The sequence below is a fragment of the Fusarium oxysporum genome, chromosome 1 (assembly GCF_000149955.1).
Source record: "Fusarium oxysporum f. sp. lycopersici 4287 chromosome 1, whole genome shotgun sequence".
Lineage (NCBI taxonomy): Eukaryota > Fungi > Ascomycota > Sordariomycetes > Hypocreales > Nectriaceae > Fusarium > Fusarium oxysporum.
The window spans coordinates 538,883-560,285 of record NC_030986.1 but is presented as its reverse complement, the minus strand read 5'-3'; the positions used below and the strand labels follow the sequence as shown (position 1 = coordinate 560,285).

Sequence of the window (21,403 nt, the reverse complement as noted above, 5' to 3'; positions counted from 1 at the left end):
CAATTTTGTCCAACCGCTGTCTGACAGCTTGTTCACAAATCATCTTTGTTGTCATTTCTATGGTAACACTAGCTAACGATGAACTCATAGGTCTCATTAGAACTGCATCGTATCATGATCGATGGTCTTCATAGAATCATTACATATAATACATAATACACACTATTTAAACATCTGTGCTTGTCTCGTCCACTCCCGTGAAAACTTTGTACATGCGTCGACTTACTGCTTGGCCAACCATGCGATCTGTGAAAGCACCATCTTTGTTTGCGCTCTTCTTCACGCCTTCGAGAAGGGTTGGCCCGCGCTCTTCTAAGCCTCGAACCAGACTGCTGACGGTGCCAAATTCCGCCGCGACTCCATATGCAATGGGGGCCGTGACTCGGACAATCTCCTGCAACATACGAACGTAGGTGTCTTTGGCGTCCTCGCCTGTCTTGACTTGTCCGCTCTCCATGCAAAACCCTGCTCCAAGTGTCGCAATGTCGCGTTGTTTTCGATATGGTATTGTCGAGATGTGCTGCGTGAATGTGAGGATCTGCTCGGCTGTTTCCATCGGTATCATAGTGTGATGGATCAAGACCTCATGCATCACCTGCAATTGCAACAACGCATCTTCGATTAACTCCTCGGATACGTATTCCGGAGGGGGGTTGTTTCGTCGACGACCTGCAGTAGAAGCCGCAGCCTCTTGAGCGCGAACGTTCGATGTAAATTGACGATTACGAAGGTTTCTGTTCTTGCGCATCCAGGGTGTGAGGCCCTCAATCAAGTAGACGAGAGAATGATCAGCAAAATGTCTTTGCATCTTGCCAACATGAGTTGAAATCTGGTCGTCCTGCGCCAGCTTCACAAACTCATCGGCATGCATCACAACGAGAGCATGCTTCTCATCCTCAAGGCGAAGAGGAATTGGCTCCCAGAGACCAATCTCGTCGTTGTATCGACTGCGAACCTTTCTTCGCCATTTGATCACATTGTCGACCGGGCTATTCCAAATTGTGTACTGCACATCAAAAGGTTCTAGCATGGTCTGAAGTTCAGTTGTGACCGTGGCATTTAGACTCGAAGGGATATCGACCATCATTTCTGGCGTTGAAACCTTCTTGTCTGTACGTAGCTTGTTGACCTCTGCCAACGCGGCAGCGCGTTCCTTCTCGCGAAGTTTGGCTTCCTTGGCTTCCTGTTTCTCTCGTCGTTTGGTCTCTTTTTCGACTTCTTTGGCTGCTGCCTTTGCTTCTTTTTCTCGTGCTCGCTCTGCTGCTGACTTTGTATTCGAAGCTGCGGGCTTTGTTCGAGATCTTGATGATCCAACATCGCTTTGTGAGCGCTGAAGTTGCGATCGACGTCGCATCTTGGCAACATCGAAAGAAGCGATATCTGGCAATTCATCCTCGGAACCGTCCCCGCCATCGGAGTCGTCAATGTTAATAACGTTATTGTTCTTCCGTGGCGGTGATGAATCGAAAGAGAAGACATCTGGCGCCGAACTAGAGATTGGATCCCATGTGGCATTCTTCTTTGGGGCTGGCTTTGGTGCAGGTTTCGGCGGAGGCGCAGGCGGTGATGTTATGATAGCCTCGGGCACCTTGGTCGTTACCGGCGCTTGGTGGGGTGAACTTGCGAAAGGGTCGGAAGATTCTATAGGTCTTGCGAGTGGCTTGGGCTTTGGAGGCGATCGTCGCACTGGTTGTGGTGAACTTGCGAAAGGATCAGAGTCTTCAGCGTCAAGCGGTTGTTTAGTGGGCTTGCTGATAGTATCTGTCGAAGGTTTGCCAGTATATGTCGAAGGTTCCAGCTGGCTATGTGATGCAAATATTGGAGAACTCGTAAGTTCTATAGGGTCAGAAGCGACAGAAGCTCGCCCATTCCCATTCGTTCGCACTGGCGGGAGAATTGTTTGAGGTTCTGGAGCTGGAGAAACGCGCTTGAGCGGAGGTGGTTGCGCTGGGGGATAAAGACATCGTCTTTTGTTCGGGTTTGAATCGACCAATATTGACTCATCGAGGTCTATCGTTGTATCGAAATCATCGGAGAGAAATAGTCCAGGTGATACAGAATGGGTTGCGTCGATGCTTGGCAGGTGTCGCTTCTCTGGTTCAACGATGTGATTGGTCTCGGGTACTTGTGCAGAGGGTGGAATGGACTGGCTTGGTGGCGGGCTCGATGAGATGAGATCAATCACATCGGGCGCCATTTTGTTTGCGATATTTGGACGATTACCATTGATGATCGTTAATTTGAAGTTGAGGCTCTCTACGGTCAATGGCGGGGCGCGCTGTGACGCGACGACCTTGGTCTGGATGGCACACGAAAAACGCCAAAGTCACGTGTAGCTGTTAAGGAGCTTGCCACCTCACCACTACCGAGTGAAAATGAGATATGAGATACAATAAAGTCATGTTACGCATGGCTTCATGCCCTTGTTGAGTGGTAGCCATTGATCAGTGTAGTAATTTGTTTTAGTCTATCACAGATCTCGGCTGCGTATATGTAGAGTAACCTATAGCTCTCGTGAGACTGGACAAGAACTATTCGTCTTGTTATCTTCTCCATACACTTTCTTGTCACAATTTGGCAGTCATCATATGACCTTCCAGCGGCTTGCTTCCGCATGAGGGCTTGTGCTTCCTTGATAAAATTGGTCAAAAAGATTAGGACAGTGCCAAGTTCATGCCATTTTTCGGAATAGCACAACATCTACAGAGTACAGTATCCACGATAGTCACCGCTGATCTCCAAGTTTACGTTCCATGCAAGTATCAGTTCTCCAATCATAACTGCGAACTTCCCTCAGTGGTGACAGAGTTCCATAGGCATGTAGTCCAGGTGATCCTCGCAAGCCACGATCACTTGAGGCACGGAGGAGAAAAGAGAAATCCTCAAAGGAGGCATCATCTCGTATTTGATCCCAGGAAAACAAAACGTATTCCTTAGCATAATGATAAGACTTGGTCGAAAATATAATAATACCGTCGATTATAGCCTAAGATATAGACGATACTCCGAAGCGAAGTCCATTTGATGACGATCTCAACGGCGAGGATTGAAGCTTATGTGTAAGTCAGAATCCTGTGCTATATCACGCTGCTTTATTGATGATACATCATATGCATACTGACTCGTCTCTCATTCTCCGACTACCTTCTCTCCGTGATGCAAGCTTCAACCTTCAGTGCCGTTCCTCGACAGGGGAAGCTGTTTAGCGAACACAACATGCGTCAGTAACCAAGCTGCGCAACGTCACATCGTGACGTTGTAAAGTCTCAATGAGGAGGCACAACATCGTGGCGGTTGTCAAAAGAAAGTCGAAGCAAGAGTCAGTGTCTATAATTCATGGAATATGGACGGCTCAGGGTAGGGACAGGGATAAATATAGAGATGGTCTATCCTGCAAAGGAACAGTAACATTGCGATAACAAAAGTTTCATGTTTAATCACAGGGCTCTGTGAACAGTTGGACTATTACCAAGCTAATAGTTTATATAGCAGTGTTTGGAGCTATATCGTGGTAATCAGCAGTGTGTTTGGTAGATCCAACTAGCGAAGTGGAGGTATAGGAAGTTAACACAATCCACATCTTATATCCGTTTCCATGGTGTCTGTCCACTCCAAGAGTTCAATTCTTGACTCGTTTTCTCGTGAAGACATTTTCTCAGTGGCACCGACTGAGCACCAGCCCTGTTGTTTTGATAGTGGATAAGCCGACCATTGACAGCTACTGTGACAACCAAGATCCCTGGCGATTTTATGAAGCAACAAGCGAGAACGAAATTCTTAAGGCTGACGAATAAGACAGGCTCAACCGCCGAGGTCTCCGGTAGTTCATGCTGGCAACATGCATGCGTTCCATTGACCAAGTGGCTTTCCTTTGGTGAGACGAAGTGTCTCGGACAATCAGACATGCAGTGCCTGATATCTTAATGTAACAATGGCCTTGCCAGGCAGACAAGAGAGTCTAACAAGGACCAACAGTTCATAACCTATGATAGCTCACCGTTGAACACTTGTCAGGTCATGTAAGATTGTTCAAAAGAAGAAATGATAGTAACAGGTTCGAAGTATCAAGGTTTCATTGGGATTAGGAGTGGGGGCTTGGACCTGAAACATACCGTGGGCGTGGTGTGTTTGACCCCCGCGATTTGCTTCCGCAGTTGAATACGACTCCAAACGCGGACAGAAACCATGCCGGTCACAGTAACTGTTTCCACATTTTGCTTCTCATGTCGCGAAATGATGCCATTCAATACTCCGTAACTAATCGACCAAGAGACCTCGCTTCAAATGGGGCGCCATGTGAGCTCCAGGCTAGGCTCAGAGGGACATGGGTAAAGCGCTGAAGAGAAAGTCTCAGGTTATTAATTATCTGCCCGATTATTTAGGAGACGATCGTCTTAGACCCTGGATCTTACTGTAACAGTAGATGGGACGAAAGTTAAAGGAGATGGTTGATGGGTTAGTTATCGGAGGGATCTTGATAGTTGTCTCGGGCGCCAAAAGCAACGAAATTGTTAAACGGGATGGTGTGCATGGGGCGGTTGCTGGTGCATTCCGTGTAGCATTGTCTGCAGAGTGATACGCGTCGATGTTCGTGATATCAAGGTACTTGCATATGTATTTTGCTGCGTGACCGCCATAACCGCAAGGTAAGTTTCGATATGGGTCAAGTTGACAACGCATCGAGAGGGGACGTTGAAAACTCTGTCGACGACACAAGACATCAAATTCACCGTTGAGTCAATGTCTAACGGTATTCTTTTCTTCTATGGAAACTTGGCGTGAAACCGGTATATCGGTTACCGTTCTTGCATTGGTTTGATGACATCCAGCCATACCCATCCGACAAACGCGACGATGTGCCGCTAAGTTAGTTTGGACGCGTCGGATATTAGATTCGGCCCCTGAACAGAAAGAACAGAAAAGATCGCCTCGGGCTGAAGAGGCATTTGAATTGGTCCGAGAGACTAATCGAGGTGGTTGGTTTGACTTTGTTGCTTGCAAAGACGATCATAAATAAGGCCTGATTAAGCAGTTTAACTCTCAACATCCACGAGGATGCGTTGCCTGTTGCTTGGGTCGAGCTGGGATCGGCCAAGTAGTGCGAGAACAAATGGAGTTTTTTTCTTCTCAGGAATACGGTTCATGAATCAGCACGTTGGATGTCACATTTCAAAGAAATGAGAACTGACTCTCACAGCTTAATTGGTCCAGTAAAGTCCCAATCAGTCTCTTCCAACACTATCACCAAATATTATTCAGATTATGGCACTGATGCAAAGGGTCCAAGCATACAAACCATTTGGAGGGTCCATGCCACTAAAGTACTGGCCTTGGGCCTGGTTGCTCGGACCAGGTTACCAGCGCCGGGGGAGGGATCCAGTTAAAGCGAAGCTGTCCAACCAGTAGGCGCCCTCTCCGCCATCACCTAACCTAAAGCGCCACTAGCCCATCCCTAAGATTCAGGGGTCAGGCAATCACGTCCATCAGACGCGAGGTACCTGACAACGTTGCCCGAGCCGGCCCAGCGCTAATGTACCTCTAGTCCCCCAGGGGCGGACTTGACAGCCCTCCATCCCGCTGAGTGTGTGTTGGCTGGCACTGACAAAGTCCCCTAAATGAATCGAAGGAAGCTGGAAGATACTGAAGTCTGAACCTAACTGTCCAGTTTACCCCTGGTGGGCTTGATTCCACTTTGAGGCTGTCCCGTCCCTTTTTTTCTGTTGCTTTTTCTACTCCTGAACTGAAAAGTGATCAAACAGCCAACGGCCCGCCCGTTGAAGTTATTTCTCCTGCCTCTGCATCATCTACAACCTCCTCTCCCACCGCTTTCTTCTCTCTTCCCTTCTCCTCCGCTCTTTTCTCTCACCTTTTACCAATTCCACCCTGACAAAAGCCCCTCCGCTAGCGACTTACGTCCCGCTCCACAACTGGAACGAGGAATTGCCAGCCCAGACCTAGACCCAGCCCTCGACAACTCCGTCGCCCGATCGTCCGTGGTCGCTTGTTTAATTACATTTTCCCCCTACACCCCTGGTCTGAATAAACAATCGACATCCGCCTCGCGCTCACTCGTTGAAACTTCTACGAGTCCCCCAAAGGTCAACTGCCGCACGTGAGACCGTCTGGAACACTTCGCGATCCCCTCACCAACCGACGACTCTCGTGGCGCTGCAATCATCTATGACGTTCTGAAAGACGACCTCTTCTCCCTCCGAGGAAGACAATATACAAAGAAGCCCTTTGTGGCCTTGACAGCTTTTGCGACATACATCGCCGTTGACGATTACGAGAACTGAGACACCGCGCATTTCTTTCGCAACTTAGCCATGGCGACCTCGCCCCCGGCCTCGCCGGGAGGAATCCCTCAAAGGCCCATGAGCGCCATCGCAAGAGCCCATCCTAGAAGCAGTAGCAGGTTGAGCATGACGAGCAAGACTGGAGGCGGGAGCAGAGCCTCAGACGACGAAAGTCGGACGGCGGTCAAAGTCGGTAAGTCGACCGTTGTCACCAAACTTTCGGGTTACTAATGCTTGTTCGTTGTCAGCCGTTCGAGTACGACCGCCGTTGAACCCTAACGATCCTGGATACGATCTGATTCCGCAGCGATTTCAACGAGCTATGGTCCAAACGACCTCCGATACCAGCCTTGCAATCGATTCCCCTCAAGGTCGCAAACTGTTTGTTTTTGACCGAGTCTTCAGCTCAGATACACAACAGGAGGGTGTGTGGGATTATGTGTCGGACTGCATTGGCGCTTTCACCCAAGGTTACAATGTATCCTTAATGGCATATGGCCAGTCTGGTGCTGGCAAATCATACACCATGGGTACTTCAGGCCCAGGTGAACAATATGACCAAGAGCTGATGGGTACGTTGAAGCGAACAAGCGGCGACTGCGCTTGCTAACCAATATCCAGGTGTCATTCCCAGAGCTGCCATAGCGCTCTTTGAAAAGCTCGATACTCCCGAGACCCCAAAGTCCAAAGCCAAGGCGAACCGCAGTTCTCTTTCCCATCTCAAAGGCCCACGAGGATTTAGCCAGCAGAATACGCTTGGTGACCGCGAGTGGTCGCTGAAAGCTACATATGTCGAGATTTACAACGAACAGCTTCGCGATCTCCTCGTCCCCGAAACGACCCCGATGAACGAGCGCGGCAATGTGGCCATTCGCGAAGACACAAAGGGAAACATCATCTTGACAGGCCTTCGACAAGTCGACATCAACTCGGTGGACGACCTCATGAATGCTCTGAACTTCGGCTCCTCTATTCGCCAGACCGATGCCACGGCTATCAACGCCAAGTCGTCGCGATCCCATGCTGTTTTCTCACTTAACCTAGTTCAGCGCAAGAACAAGTCGTCCGGCCAGGGCGCCGAGAAGCGCTTCTCCGTACCACTCGAAGCGATGACGGGCCAGGATGTTACTGTGACAACCGACAGCAAACTTCACTTTGTGGATTTGGCTGGAAGTGAAAGACTGAAGAACACTGGAGCTCAGGGCGATCGAGCAAAGGAGGGTATCTCTATTAATGCCGGTCTTGCCGCCCTTGGTAAAGTTATCAGCCAGCTTTCGTCAAGAAACCCTGGCTCCCACGTCTCGTACCGCGACTCTCGACTTACTCGACTGCTACAAGATTCGCTCGGTGGTAATGCCATCACTTACATGATTGCCTGTGTTACGCCGGCCGAATTCCACTTGAGCGAGACCCTGAACACCGTCCAGTATGCCCAACGAGCTCGAGCGATTCAATCGAAACCGCGCATTCAGCAAGTCGAAGAGGGTGATAAGCAATCTGTGATTGACCGCCTCAAGGCTGAGGTTGCCTTCCTCCGTGAACAAATTCGCAGTGCCGAACATGGAGGCAACAGCCCTCGACGTAACGCGCAAGGAATTACTGATCGATCTGAGCGTCAAAACGAACGCGAGACTGAGCTCCAGAACCAACTACTGGACACTCAAGAGAGCTATACCGCCTTGAGCCAGCGTCATGCTCGACTAATTGCTGAGTTGGCGCGCGCTCGTGAAAACGAATCTGGCGCGGACCACCATGAGGAATCGGGTGATACGGCAGATGACCGCCTCAACCGATCGAATTCATTTGCGCAAGCTGTTGAGCAAGTCGTTATGGAATACGAGAAAACGATTCAGTCTCTCGAGCAGTCCCTCTCTTCTACTCGCGGCACTCTCTCTAACACCGAGGCTAATCTTCTCGAGAAGGAGACGAAATGCGCTTACGTCGAAACTATCAACTCACAGCTCCAGAGCCGTCTCCAGAAGCTCATGGACCGAGAGAATAACACTGAGAGTTATCTACACGATCTTGAAGCCAAGTTGGATGGACATACCAACGGCGAAGAGAAGAACGCCACGATCATTATGGAACTTCGTAAGGAGATTTCCCGTGTTCGAGAGAATGAGGCGTCATGCGAAGACTACATCTCAACCCTTGAAGAACGTCTTGCTGAGGCGGACCAAGATGCCGAGTTGATGCAACGTGAAATCGACCGACTTGAGCAAGTGGTTGAGCGACAAAGAAGTCTCGGTAAGCTCGACTCGCTTCTCCAAGAGCTTGACCAGATCCAAGATGGCAAGGAACCCGGGACCGAGAACGGAACCGACCACATTGCTGAGCAAACCAACGGTGTTGCGTCTCGTCGTGCTATGGCCGAACACTCTCGAAACCTTTCCCACGTTAGTCGCCATAGCCAAATGGAGGACCCGATTCCTGAGGGTGACGAGGAAGACCACCCTCATACCAAGATTGGCCCTGTCAAGGAAGTGGATGAGGATCTTCTGCGTCTTGAGAAGCCAACCGAAGAGGGCCCTCCACCAAGCCCAGCTCAATCCAAGTTTGTTGCTGACAAGCTTGAGAACGTTACCCAGGAGCTTATTGACTTGCGCGTGGAGCATGAGTCGACTCTTCATGACTATGACTCTCTCCACGCCAAGTACGAGGATGCTATGCGTAAGATTGCTGAGATGCAGGATGCCGTTGATGAGGCCCGTCATGTCAACCCCAAGCGCGAGTCGGTTATTTCTGTGGCCACACCGACCCATACCCGACCCGAGTCTTTCCTTTCTGACTCTAGAACAAATGATCTGAAGGCTGGGCCAAGGTCATCCTTTACGCGATCGCTCTCTTCGGAATTATCCTCAGCCATGGATTCTCCTGCCACTGCCGCTTCATCGAACGGTGACATCTTGTCTGACGACGAAACTGCTACCACGAAGCCCGCAGCCGCATCGACGGAGAACTTGCCCCAGCACGATAATGTTGAGATTGCTGCAGAGCTCCAAAGACTCAAGTCAATGGCCCAGGAACGTGAAGCTGCTGAAAGAGAATTGGCCGAGAGATATGCTCAGCTTGAGTTCAAGCACAACGAGACCCTCGATATTGTTGAGGAGCTCAAGACTGACCTATCTCGTGCCCGTGTCATGGAAGCTACATCACCTCGTTCCAGCACTCCTGTTATTCGACGCAAGTCAAGTCAGAACCTGCTCGTTGTCGACCGTGCCCAGCGCTCATTTTCGTCACTGCGAAACATTGCTTCTGAGCACTTCGGCGCTCAGCCCGAGGCCATGCAGAGCTTCGAGCTGAACTTGAATGCCGCGATCCATGAACTGCACGTCAGGAGCGAACGCATTCAGGAACTAGAAGCAGACGTTGCAGCAGCGAAGAAGGAGATGGAAACCAAGATGACCATCATCTCGGGACTGACAAGAGAACGATCCAGTCTCAAGGCCAGCCCTGTAGAGATGTCCATGGTGGCAACACTGCGGGATCAGCTTGAGCAGAATGAGAGACAACTTTCTGATACGAGGAACGCTCACATGGCTCGTGAGCAAGCACTCACAACTGAGCTTGAGTCACTGCGACAAGCACTTGCTGCCAAATCTAGTCTCCAGGAGCCCAACAATGCTGACTCCAAGCATGAGCAGCGTATTGCCGAGCTCCAGACTGAGCTGGCCACCTGGGAGCAGAAGCACAAGGAGGCGCTTGATTCCATGGCAACAACAGAAACCCAGATGCGGGGTACGATTGAGGAGCTTGAGGCTCGAGTTGTTTCTAACCATGCTCAAATCTCTGCCTCTCGATCCCAGAATGGCGATAAGGATGAGCCAAACAGCGATGCTGAGCAACGACAACAGAACCTTATCAGCTTCCTTCGCAACGAGATTGATGAGTACAAGGCGATCATCAACAGCAACGCTACCAAGGTTGCTGAACTGGAGCAGGCTCATGCTGCTGCTCGCGCCGAGTTGGATGAGCTCCACAAGACTCACAACGCTGTGCAAGAGGACAACTCCCGACAGCTAGAGCTTATTGCCAAGCTTCAGGGGCAGATCGCAGCCCATGATGAGGGCGCGAAGAGTAACGAGACATCGCTCGAGGAGCTCAAGGCTGAGCACGCTAAGGCCCTGGCTGATCTTAAGACGACCGAGCAGAAGGGCTACGAAGAGCAGGTTGAAGTGTTGCTATCCGAGCATGCCGAGAGTGCTCTCCGATTGGAGACTGAGCTTGCAGAGGTTCGCGATGAACTCAACAAGGCAGCTTCCCATGTCGCCATGGCTCTTGGCCTTGACGCTGATGCAGAGAAGTTGGTGGAGCGTATCGATGAGCTTGCTGCTAGCAAGAAGGTTCTTGACGAGGAGCAGGCCAAGCGGGCCGAGATTGAGTCACATGTCAACGAGCTCACATCTATTAATGAGAAGATCATGAAGGATCTTGAAGACGCCAAGGTTGCTTTGGCTGAAATGCTTGATGGAGGTGCTGGCTCTGGTCCTCTAGTTGAGCAGATCAAGATCGCCAAGAAGAGGATGACAGATCTTGATGACCGAAGCAAGAAGAACAGCAGACTTGTGGAGGAGCTTGAGGAGCAGCTCCAGAATAACTTTGACGAGGTTCAAATCACCAATAACCGATTGAGCACCCTGCAGACGGAACGTAACAGTCAATTGGTTGAGGCCAATGCCGCTACTGCACGCCTCACTGCCGAATTGCAGGTCTTGAAGGAAGATTATGCAGCTCTCCAGGTAAGCTTGTCTCTGCATGATAATTTGTGGACTTCACTAACACTTCCTAGACTAAGATGGACGAAGTGGCGGCTGGCGTCCAGCGGTCAAACTCTAACTCGACCATTCGCAAGAGCGCATCTCACGTCTCCCTCCCATCACCCCCACCAGCTATCCCTCTCCCCCCTCTGCCAAACGGTGCGGGATCTCCCGTCAATGGAGCTCCCAGCTCACCCACCAACGGGCGTCCTATCAGCAAGGACAACATTAACATCTCTCATATTACTGAAGACCAGGAAGCGCGTATCCGAACCATCGAGAAGCACCTTAATGCGGAGCGTCAGCTTACCCAGACACTCGAGGAGGCTCTTACCGACCTGGAAAGGCAATCTAATAAAGTTAAGGCCGATTGTGATGCCTGGAAGAAGCGTGCTGGTGAGCTAGAGGTCGAGGTCAAGGAGCTCAAGGACCGCCCTCCTCCCGAGCCTGTTCAGGACAACAGATGGAGTCTCCAAGCTGTGGAGGAGGAGCGCAAGAAGCGACAGGCTGCCGAGGCTGCCCGTCGCCAGCTCGAGGAGCGTATGAATGCCATCAACAAGGGCAAGAAGAAGAAGGGAAGCTTGAACTGCTTCTAGAGGAGGCGAAGCTGTGACTAGCCGGCTTTTGCGCGGCCCGCCCCGGAGTCTTTGATCACGGGACACACATTCAGCATTGGGGGGTTGATTGGGATGGGATTCTTTTTGCAACGCCTTTATGTGTCATCACGTTTCTGATTTGATGTTGTTCACTATATTCCCCCTCGAGTTTTATTGTCGGTCTGGCGCTCTTTTTCGTCGTCGGGCATCCCAACCAAGTTTTCAAGCACTGGCCAGGAGTTTGGAGGATTCTTTTTTTTCTTTTTTTTACTTTTTGCTTTTTCTACCCTGTGAAGAAGGGGGGGATTTATCACATACACGAGCGGCTCGATGCATAAAGATGTCATTTTGGGTGTCTGTCTTGGTACATGTGTAATTTTCTTCTTTTCGATTTGACTCCCTTTGATTTCAAGGGAGATTTTAGGGTGGCGGACTTTGATTCAAAGAATGAAGCGGAAGATGGGATGATTCTTATGAGGGGGGACCCATTGATTTTGGGTTTCGCATTACAAATTACATACAGGGAAACAAAAACGTGGTTTTTTGTTTCCGAAGACGATAGTGGTAAATACTAGTTTCAAAGACCTTAATCATTCGCCTTGATCGTTTTCTTCTGAGGGGAGTAGTTCTGGGAACCAGCCGTACTTGGAGAAGTCTACTGAGTGTTCGCCCATTGCGTTTGTCTCGACTTGTACGGCTTCTGCTTGGAGGGCATCAGCTTGTGAGCGGGATCCTCCAGGTTGAGATCTACAAAGTGAGCTTTTGTCCCTTGGAGACCGAGTGAAGATTGATGCTTACCTAGGCGATATTTGGCCTTTGGAGTTTATGACTCTTTGCCATGGAACGTTTTCATGGTTGAAGGGCTGAGACGGATCGGCGGGAAGGTGTTTTAGACAGACACCGACTTGACGAGGTCTTTGAGCTGTGGCATGTTAGTGACCTGAGGTTTTGGGTGTGTGAGGTTTTGGTACGGGTTCCAACGAGCATGGCGATGTGGCCGTATGTCGTGACTTTGCCGTGGGGGATCTCTTGAACGGCTGAGTATACGGCGTGGAAGAAGGCTTGTGCTTCGTCTGACCGGGGCATTATGATGGTGTATGGGGCATAAGCAAATGATTTGAGTAGTTACAATGAAGAATAATGGTATATGAGCAGGTTGAAGCTGTCGTAGTTCATTGAATGAAGTGCCGATGAATGGTGCTGAAGGGCGCGATGTAAATAGCGGGGTATGCCACTATCCAGTCAATCACCAGAGTCCAGTCAAGATTCTTGTTAAAGATTATTATATTGTTCATTCATATCTTATGTACAGTCTATCTCTATCATTTACGTCCCGCTAATTTAATCAATGTTCTTCTGGTTAACCAAAACATATCGGTATCGCGCCTTTCCATTCTCCATATCAACAACAGCCTGGTTCGCATCCTCCATCGGCCTCTTCTCAACCCACGGCTTGACATTCTTCTCAACAGCAAGCTGCAACATCTCCTCGATATCCTTAGGCGACCCAATCAAGCTTCCACTGAGCTTGAACTGGCCCATGATGAGGTTGAACGCATTGATGGGGGGCAGCTCGCCAGAGTCAGGAGCACCGACCTGCACAAAGTCGGCGCCGTGGCGCAGAAGCTTGAAGTAATCGCTGTAGGGCATCTTGCTGCTTGACACAGTGCAGATCATGAGATCGATCGTCTTGGCGTTCTTGTTGGCCCAGTCCTCATCGTCGTCAGTGGCGATGTAGGCGTCTGCGCCGAGAGCGAGGACCTCTTCCTTCTTGGAGGCCTTGCGAGAAATACCAATGACCTTATCGGCGCCGAGGGCCTTAGCGAAGAGAACGCCAAAGTGGCCTAGACCGCCTACACCGACGATACCAACAGTCTTTCCAGGACCGCAGCCATTGTTACGGAGGGGAGCGTAGACGGTGACACCGCCGCAGAGCATAGGCGCAGCGTACTCTGAGGGGAGACTCTCGGGGATCTTTACGACGAAGCGAGAGTCAGTGCGGTTGTAGTCGGCGTATCCACCGTAGGACTTTCCGATGTCGTCGGGGTAGATGGAGCCGTAGGTGCTGACCATCTTGGGGCAGTAGTTGAGGCGGCCGGCGGAGCACTCAGAGCAGTCGTCGCGGAGACAGCTGCGGGCCTGGGCGCCTACACCGACTCTGTCGCCGACCTTGATGTCTGTTACGTTGGAGCCGACGCGGACTGCCTTGCCGACGATTTCGTGACCGACACAGCAGGCTGAAAGTGCATCAGTAACTGTGTGTATCATTTGGAGTGTGTGAGGACTTACGGAAAGGTGTCTCGCCCCAGCCGGAGCGAAGAGTGTGAAGGTCAGAACCGCAGATACCGCAGTGTGTGATCTTGATGTCGACGTCGTTCTCCTCCCACTTCTTGGGCTCAAAGGTATCCCACTCCATCTTTCCATTGACGGAGTCGGGATCACGGCCAAGCCAGCCCTTGAATTCGTAATCGGTAGACATTTTTGTGTATTGTTTTGTTACTTTGAAGATGAGAAGCAAACAAGATTGTATTGATCAGGCCATCTATCTACCTACGTGAGTGCAAGCTATATATATCACTTCACCTCCAAGATTCTACAACCATCGAAGGCAAGAAAAAAAAAGTTCGGACTCCGCAACGTCATCGAAGACCCGAGAATTTATCAGCATCAGAGACCGATGTAATGCTATGGAATGGATATGGATATAAACGGAGTTAAATTTTCCATTTGGGACTGGACGCAAAAAGGAAGCCATCGCCGTTAGCCCACTAATTCCAAGTGCGCATTGACGGGACAAGTGAGAAAAAAGGCCCGTAAGGAGGGTGACGTCTCCAGATCGAGGCGGGTCTGCCACGAGGGAGATGCATCGGCAGTTAGTGATTCAATGGAGATACTAGACTGAATAGAGAGTGTTACTATCTATGGAGATGTCATTGATCTTTGAACCGACGGTGTTTCTTTTGATCCGAGGGTTGGGTTGGATTAAAGGTCTGACATCAGCGTCCCGTCACGTTTTATCTCACAGGGATGAGATGGCTAAATTCTGCTCGGGTCTTGATGTCAGCAGGTTGCATTAGCGCCATCAACGCTATCTCCGTAACGAATCAGAGCCCATCATCAAAGAATCGATCCAACTAGTCAACCTTCCAAACAGTTCAGAAGCAGTGAGAAAACATCAATTGTAAGCAATAAACGGCCCAAGGTCTACGTAGTCTTTATCTCTGCAGCTCAGTGATAAACTTCTCCTTCTTTTTTCCTCTCGGAGTTTACAATCCCTCGTCAGCCAGGTACATAAAGGACAATCGCCTAGGACGGAGAGGGTCCGGTCCAGTCTCGCACTCTTCACGTAAGAATCCCGATGGCAGAGCTTACTCAACCGCCGGCTCCGAAACGTCTCGGCCAACTGCCCCAGTTAACGGAGCTCAAAGACCCAGACGATGATTGGACGGGGATCACTGAGGCGAGGGATAGACGGAGACGGCAGAACCGTCTGAATCAGAGAGCTTATCGTCAGTCCCTATACTGTACTCTACTATACTGTGCATTGAAGCAAAACTGACTTTGGTAGGCAAACGGAAGGCCCGGAATGAGGAATATACAAATGTCACCCCCGAAGAAGTTCACACGAATGGACTCCTCATATTCACCACTGCCAGAGAACGTGCTGTTGCATATGCATTCATGCAGCTGGTGCACATGCAACATAGTCTGAAGAACCATCGTCCGGCACTTCTACCTTCACTCATCCGCCTCAACGCCGTTAATGCCGTGTCCAGCAATGCAGTTCACATCGGTATCCCGCTGCAAGGATTATGCTGCGACGATGTGATATCGCCCTGGAACGCCCTAGGTCCCTCGTCCGCAGATGGTACCTTGGTGAAATCCGCATGTCCCGAATCGCTACGTCCTACAAGGTTACAAATCGAGATTGAGCATCATCCCTGGGTCGATTTACTACCATTCCCTCAATTGAGAGATAACATGCTCAAGGGATACACCGGCGGTGTATTTGATGAAGATGAGTTGTGTATTGACATACTGGGACTCATGAGTAGCCAAGGATTGGATGATGCTTACTTGATTGTCTGGGGAGAGGCACACGACGGGAGTAGTTGGGAGGTTAGTGTGGGATTTCTGAGGAAATGGGGATGGTTGCTGAAGGGTTGTCCTGAGTTGGTTGAGTCAACAAATCGATGGCGGCAACAAAGAGGAGAAGCAAAACTAAATATTCAGGTCTAATAAATCAACGAAGCGATACGAAAACTAATTGCGAGAAAATACAAACGAAGCTTTACGAACGAATGTGAAGAAGGATAAAAACAGAACGAACGCGAGACAGAGAAAAAGCCAGCAACAACCATCAACGCCTCTGTCAATTTAACGAAAAAACAACAAATCTTCATACGCGTTCATCACTTGGAATCGAGAAAAGGATCCTGCGATGGCCTTCCACTGCAATAATCGAGGATTCCCCAGTTCCCATGACAGGTCAAATACCCATCAACAGCGCCAACAGCAACATCTATCACACCAGTTAGCAACAAACCACCAGACCCAGAAGGGAAAACATACTCAAATCGATACTCGTTCGATGAACCCGGTTCCCGAAATCATTCTTGCCCTTCTTCAAACCACTCCAACAGCCGCAGTTGAAGTTACTGCCAGTCAACTTACACGCCGTACACGACCCGTGAAAATTCCCACTACACAGCACCATCAGTACCACTCCTAACTCAAAACTCACAGTAACGATACTTACTTTGATCCACGATATAGCTCTCCCTCCGAGTTAAGCAAACACTTACTCAGCGCCAACCACGTACAGAGATACTTTCCATTCTTATCAGGACATTTCGCTACAAGCCACGGTGAAGACTTGTACCCGTTGAAGCTGTTCTTGCGGGGATGTGTGTCGTCTGCTTTGGCGAGGTAGAAGCGTACGTCTTTGCATTTGTCGTAGAAACCGCCTGATATGAAGCGTGGTGCGACGCGGGAGGGATGTTGCGTGAGGTTGGTTGTGTTGAGGGAGGAGGAAGGGGAGGTAGCGATTGCGTTGAGGGTGAGGGTTAGAAGGAGGAGGGGTGAAAACATTTTGATAGTAGTGTGTAATAGTTTTGATAATTTTGTTTGATCTAGGTTGGGAACGGGATTGGTGGTTATAGGGCTCTATATCCTATATCTATTTCGTGGCCTCGAGAATGGATATCCGAGACTTCCATGGTCATGCCAATGGGTATTTTCGCAATAACGAGCACATTCGTATCAATTCTTTGACCAATATGTCAGACCGGGCCAAGGCCCTATTGCGGTGACCTTGAGTTGCTATTTTGAGGTGTTGAACAAAGAGGTGAAACATCAGCATCGCCCAGTAAGTGACCTTGGTTCAAGAGCATCACGACTCGACCACAAAGGTATTTTCAAAGTCACTAGAAAGGAAAAAAAAAAATGGCGACCCTAATGCTGATCTCTTCTTTACATATCGTCCTTTCGAATTGAAGAGGGACTGGGTCATGGGACGTAGGTATGTTGCAAGGACAGATGGCCCGACATCGAAACACCCTCAAAGAGCGAGTGTATTCTTTCAAGACGTCATCATCAGTGTTGATATTTCGTCAAGATAACCATGAAAGACATGCCCTGTCCGATACGGGCTGCGCTGGTCCACTCAGCGCGAAGGTCGTTGCAATCTACCGCCCAAAGTTCCAACTCGACCAGCAAGATGAAACTCACAGTACTACTTGATCCTGATCTCGCCATTCCTTAACCTCGACTCAAAAGCCTTCTAAAAGGATGCGCCTCCGTATTCAGCACAAACTCATCCAAACTGATCAAATCTGGCTCCGAGAAGATCAAGTAGAAATACTTCAGCGTCTCCGAGAACCAAAAACTCTACACACTCATTAGCACACATCGCCTCTCCCTTACCCTCCCATTTCACAAATAACTTACCTCCATAGAATCAGTCTTCGACGTCTCAGTACTCGTAACGTCATCAACAGCCGCATTCGCAAGCTCAGTGCTCGTATACTTCATAATCGCCTGAAACATATCCCACGCCATATCCTGCCACTTCGCATCAGCTGTGAGACGATACATGATGAACACACTCTCGATAGCTTCCGGTCGGAGGATATATCGCGGATCGCGCGCGTGGCGGAAGCCTGGAGGGAGTTTCTGGTTGTTTTGCGGCTTCCAGAGCGTTTCGTTCCATTCGCAGGCCTCGAGTGTCGGACAGGCTACCAAGTCGAAGATCTCGGGCATTATACCGGTCGGAAAAGCGCTGTACGCCCAACCACATCCTCTTGCGAGTCTTTCTCCGATATTAACGTGTTGTTCGATTTCAAAGAGCTTTCCGCCTAGTGCAAACATTCCTCCCGCGAAACAGGTAAGATGTTGACTCTCTGTGCTCAACTCAATCTTCGCACCGACCCTGACATCACCCAAAAACAGCACATCTTCTTGTTTCGGCAGCATAGGCCTGTAGAGCAAATGCTTTATGATAACATCCGCCGCCGTGCGATACATGGTTTCGTAGTTCTCGTCCAAACCACCTAGCAAAGCATGCATCTTGGGTAAATACTCATAAAGAGAATCTGCCAGCGCACCAAGCGAAAAGGTATTATCATGCACAGCTTCGTTCTGAAAGTCAAGACACATGGGCCACATTCCTGGCAAAAGAGTGCTATTCTGAATCCTGAGTAAAAACCGCGTTACACGATCTGTCGCGTCGTAGAATTTGGGATCGTTGGTTAGTTGTGAGAGCTTGGTAAACTCCATGACCAACGAACTCGGTGAAGCTGATGGGTCGTGAATACCAGCGACTTGTTTTCCCTTTAACGCATCATCGAAGTTAAGCCAGAACCCCGGAAGTCGATTCGGTGTGTCAAAGGCGATATATAGCATTTCTCCGAGTTCTGTGGCTTTTTGCAATAATGCTGGTTCGCGACTTAGTTCATATGAGCTTAGAAGACCGCCGAGATGTCGAATTGTCGTTTCGAAGAGATTCACTGCTTTCTCGTGTGTGTTTCCCCAATCTATCGCCGCAGCCGCACTCGCAGCTTCGTTGAATTCCGCTTTGAGATCCATTATCCAAAGGGTATCCAGCGCATCAACCATTGTAGCAGCCCACCCGCCAAACGGATCTTTCGCTTGTCCCGTCAGCGGCATCAACTCATCCCTCCCCCAAGCCTTCAACCGATACGCCTCCCACCCTCTCCTAAACTCCCTCCTCACAGCATCTCTCCTCTGATTAACCTCACCCGTCTTTACAAATTTCCCCTTCTTAGCTTGAATTCTCGGCATGCGCTTTGCGTGACCAATAGGTAAAGGCTTGATATCCGCCGGCGGATGGACAAGCCCCACGGTCGACCAGTCAAACGAGCTCTTTACAAACACCACACCGCTCTGATGTGATAATTGACGCCATAGAAAGAGTGTTGTGAGAAAGGCGGCGATTAGCACGACGCGTGAAGGGAGGCGTCTTGAAGCACGGCGACGAAACATGGTGTGCTGAGACAAAGAAAACAAAAACAAAAAAGGTGTAAGTTGTGCTGAAATGGCTTCTTTGTTGCAGTTTACGGATTGAGTTAGTGATAAGCCAGCCTATCTTAATCCCTGCGAGGTGGTTTCTTACTTGATGGGGTTGGTGGTCCGGTAGCCTAAAACGAGGCTATTTCCGTTTGTGGAAATCCTGGCTTTGATGCTATACATAGTATAAGTGTTTCTTTCGCCTTGCCCGAGTCCTAAGAAAAGATGGGAAAATATGTCATTGGGAGTGAGAAGGTGGTGTTCTTTGAGTAGATTTGGCTTGTGTAAGTGGTTGGAAAGCCATGATAATGGTGTTGGTGTTGGTTAGGACTTGGGCACGAGCCTCTGAGTCTTCCTCGACGACAAATAACAATATGCGCTTTCGGCTCGCACCCGTCAAGGCCATTTACTGAATTATTATTCCGATTTCGTTTCTTTTGTAATACAATAATTCGCGATGCATCGTTTCTTGTTGACACTTCCCTTCCTGCGAGAGGCAATCGCATCACCCTGTGATGCCGAACCTTTAGTCCTCCACCTTCGAGATGTCCAAGTCCTCCCCGGTGTTCCCAACTCATTCATGAAAGGAATTCCAGCCGAAATTGGAACGCCGCCTCAGAATCTCGTTCTTCTACCATGGGCGTAAGTTCCCATTTTAATCAACACTATCTATGGCTAACAGGGACAGTGACCTGAACAACACCTGGATATACACCGATCCATTCTGCAAGGACTCAGGTATTCCAAATGACGAATCATGCCAAGTTAGAAGAGGTGAAATGTTCAACGAAGAGAAATCTACGAGTTTCACAGGAGCGAGGGACATCGTCAAAGCAGGCGGTGCACCAAACGAGACATTCTTCAAAGGCGGCCAATACGGAGTTCGCAACCTCGTCAAAAGCGCAAACGGCGCAATCGACAAGTTCACACTCGAAGGTTCAGCCGAACTCGAAGACTTTCCCTTTGGTATCCCAACAAGTAAATGGGACGACACATACAGTACTCTGAGTCCCCTCGGCTTAGGCCGTAATTCAACATATCTCAACGCCTTACGTAAAGCTGGAAAGATTGGTTCACGAGTATGGTCCATATTCTGGGGACGCATGTGGATCAAAGAACCTCTTGATGGATCTTTAGTACTCGGTGGTTATGATGAGAAGAAAGTCATTTACACAAAGCATCTGCTTTGTCTTTGATGTCTGTAGTGTTCATACAATAAATAGTCTTTGTCTATTAGGACATGACCTTCATAAAGCAATAGATCATCGTTCACAACAACATACCATTGCATTCATAGTCACCATGATGAGGAAAGCGAAGGGGACGACGTTACAGTGTTGTATCGATCCGGCGAATCATTTGCTGCTGGAGGCACCGACGCCGTATATACGGAATTTTGAGTCTATCAGTGGTTTGAAGACGAATTACTCATCGAGTGGACTGCACTGGAATGCCCTTCAGACAGGCCTCGACAAGCAGTATGCCCACCCTTTTTTCCCGTTTCGACTTAATCACTGACAGTAGTAGGTTCTTGGCCGACCTGACCTTTCATCTCGACTCCGGTCTCAAGATCCGCGTCCCAAACAACCAATACATGATCCCCTCCGTGGACATCGCCTCCAACGGCTCACGAGTCAGCAATACATCCAAACGCGACATTCTCATAACAGATATCGAAGACGGACCACCAATCCTTGGGAGGTATTTCCTCACAGCGGCGTATCTCATGGTCAATCACGATGCTGGGACTTTCACGCTCTGGCAGGCGAATGCCACTCGGGAAAGAAGCCTCGTGAGAGTATTCGATGAGGAGACGGGGAAGAAGTGTGAGAATACTACGGGCGTTATACAGCCCTCTGCGTCTTACACGGGCTCTGCTTCTGAGAGTTCGAGACCAGACAGAGGGATTGGTTCGAATTCGGGTTCACTCTCTGGTGCGGTCATTGGTGGCGCTGTTGTTGGTGCTGTAGCTGGGGCGGTGTTGATAGGGCTGGGAATTACTTACTTCTTGATAAAAAAGAAACAAAAAGCTGGTAAGTAAATTGTAGAGTTTCATGTTGTTGTGATGATACTAAATGAGGTTGTCAGATACATACTACTTTTACCCTGCGCATGAGGAGCTGCAAAGAGCGGATATATACGAGATGGATGGAAACCCAAGAGCCGACGACGAATCGTACATGAAAGCTGGAATACGGCAGTAATGGATAAAGAGTGTATGCCGTGT

General features: G+C 49.5%; 10 protein-coding genes across 13 annotated transcripts; 4 read left to right on the top strand and 6 right to left on the bottom strand.

Moving 5' to 3' along the window:
- Nucleotides 1–27: 27 nt before the first annotated feature.
- On the bottom strand, nucleotides 28–2,303 carry FOXG_11018 (uncharacterized protein). The gene has a single exon (XM_018390492.1). The coding sequence runs from the start codon at nucleotides 2,195–2,197 to the stop codon at nucleotides 167–169; it is 2,031 nt and encodes a 676-aa protein (XP_018248973.1). The 5' UTR covers nucleotides 2,198–2,303; the 3' UTR covers nucleotides 28–166.
- Nucleotides 2,304–3,362: 1,059 nt separating this feature from the next.
- Nucleotides 3,363–4,024, bottom strand: FOXG_20432 (uncharacterized protein). The gene has a single exon (XM_018400718.1). It carries the CDS (start codon nucleotides 3,903–3,905, stop codon nucleotides 3,582–3,584), a length of 324 nt encoding a protein of 107 aa, XP_018248972.1. The 5' UTR covers nucleotides 3,906–4,024; the 3' UTR covers nucleotides 3,363–3,581.
- A 1,678-nt stretch (nucleotides 4,025–5,702) lies between these two features.
- Nucleotides 5,703–12,813, top strand: FOXG_11017 (uncharacterized protein). Of its 3 annotated transcripts, XM_018390489.1 has the most exons (5): nucleotides 5,703–6,489; nucleotides 6,545–6,868; nucleotides 6,918–11,035; nucleotides 11,086–12,403; nucleotides 12,452–12,813. In XM_018390489.1, exons 1-4 carry the CDS (start codon nucleotides 6,327–6,329, stop codon nucleotides 11,647–11,649), a joined length of 5,169 nt encoding a protein of 1,722 aa, XP_018248969.1. In that variant the 5' UTR covers nucleotides 5,703–6,326; the 3' UTR covers nucleotides 11,650–12,403; nucleotides 12,452–12,813. The 3 variants fall into 3 exon arrangements, with proteins under 3 accessions (XP_018248969.1, XP_018248971.1, XP_018248970.1); XM_018390491.1 differs by having other exon boundaries at nucleotides 6,545–11,035; XM_018390490.1 differs by having other exon boundaries at nucleotides 5,703–6,868.
- On the bottom strand, nucleotides 11,088–12,857 carry FOXG_11016 (methylated-DNA-protein-cysteine methyltransferase like protein). Its single transcript, XM_018390488.1, has 3 exons — nucleotides 12,621–12,857; nucleotides 12,448–12,571; nucleotides 11,088–12,396 (listed from the first exon to the last, which is right to left on the bottom strand). Exons 1-3 carry the CDS (start codon nucleotides 12,733–12,735, stop codon nucleotides 12,240–12,242), a joined length of 396 nt encoding a protein of 131 aa, XP_018248968.1. The 5' UTR covers nucleotides 12,736–12,857; the 3' UTR covers nucleotides 11,088–12,239.
- A 58-nt stretch (nucleotides 12,858–12,915) lies between these two features.
- FOXG_11015 (alcohol dehydrogenase (NADP+)) lies at nucleotides 12,916–14,610 on the bottom strand. Its single transcript, XM_018390487.1, has 2 exons — nucleotides 13,939–14,610; nucleotides 12,916–13,886 (listed from the first exon to the last, which is right to left on the bottom strand). The coding sequence occupies exons 1-2, from the start codon at nucleotides 14,126–14,128 to the stop codon at nucleotides 12,991–12,993; spliced, it is 1,086 nt and encodes a 361-aa protein (XP_018248967.1). The 5' UTR covers nucleotides 14,129–14,610; the 3' UTR covers nucleotides 12,916–12,990.
- A 122-nt stretch (nucleotides 14,611–14,732) lies between these two features.
- On the top strand, nucleotides 14,733–16,926 carry FOXG_11014 (uncharacterized protein). 2 transcript variants are annotated; one of them, XM_018390486.1, is made up of 3 exons: nucleotides 14,761–14,830; nucleotides 14,933–15,158; nucleotides 15,218–16,924. In XM_018390486.1, the coding sequence occupies exons 2-3, from the start codon at nucleotides 15,008–15,010 to the stop codon at nucleotides 15,886–15,888; spliced, it is 822 nt and encodes a 273-aa protein (XP_018248965.1). In that variant the 5' UTR covers nucleotides 14,761–14,830; nucleotides 14,933–15,007; the 3' UTR covers nucleotides 15,889–16,924. The 2 variants fall into 2 exon arrangements, with proteins under 2 accessions (XP_018248964.1, XP_018248965.1); XM_018390485.1 differs by having other exon boundaries at nucleotides 14,733–15,158; nucleotides 15,218–16,926.
- FOXG_11013 (uncharacterized protein) lies at nucleotides 16,062–16,740 on the bottom strand (the record flags this gene model as incomplete). Its single annotated transcript, XM_018390484.1, has 3 exons — nucleotides 16,062–16,171; nucleotides 16,324–16,352; nucleotides 16,409–16,740. The coding sequence occupies 3 exons, from the start codon at nucleotides 16,738–16,740 to the stop codon at nucleotides 16,062–16,064; spliced, it is 471 nt and encodes a 156-aa protein (XP_018248966.1).
- Nucleotides 16,927–16,995: 69 nt separating the features above from the next.
- FOXG_11012 (uncharacterized protein) lies at nucleotides 16,996–19,198 on the bottom strand. The gene is made up of 2 exons (XM_018390483.1): nucleotides 17,599–19,198; nucleotides 16,996–17,538 (listed from the first exon to the last, which is right to left on the bottom strand). The coding sequence occupies exons 1-2, from the start codon at nucleotides 19,150–19,152 to the stop codon at nucleotides 17,410–17,412; spliced, it is 1,683 nt and encodes a 560-aa protein (XP_018248963.1). The 5' UTR covers nucleotides 19,153–19,198; the 3' UTR covers nucleotides 16,996–17,409.
- A 435-nt stretch (nucleotides 19,199–19,633) lies between these two features.
- Nucleotides 19,634–20,372, top strand: FOXG_20431 (uncharacterized protein; the record flags this gene model as incomplete). Its single annotated transcript, XM_018400717.1, has 2 exons — nucleotides 19,634–19,818; nucleotides 19,865–20,372. The coding sequence occupies 2 exons, from the start codon at nucleotides 19,634–19,636 to the stop codon at nucleotides 20,370–20,372; spliced, it is 693 nt and encodes a 230-aa protein (XP_018248962.1).
- Nucleotides 20,373–20,478: 106 nt separating this feature from the next.
- FOXG_11011 (uncharacterized protein) lies at nucleotides 20,479–21,380 on the top strand (the record flags this gene model as incomplete). The annotated part of the gene is made up of 3 exons (XM_018390482.1): nucleotides 20,479–20,654; nucleotides 20,704–21,209; nucleotides 21,265–21,380. The coding sequence occupies 3 exons, from the start codon at nucleotides 20,479–20,481 to the stop codon at nucleotides 21,378–21,380; spliced, it is 798 nt and encodes a 265-aa protein (XP_018248961.1).
- Nucleotides 21,381–21,403: the final 23 nt, after the last annotated feature.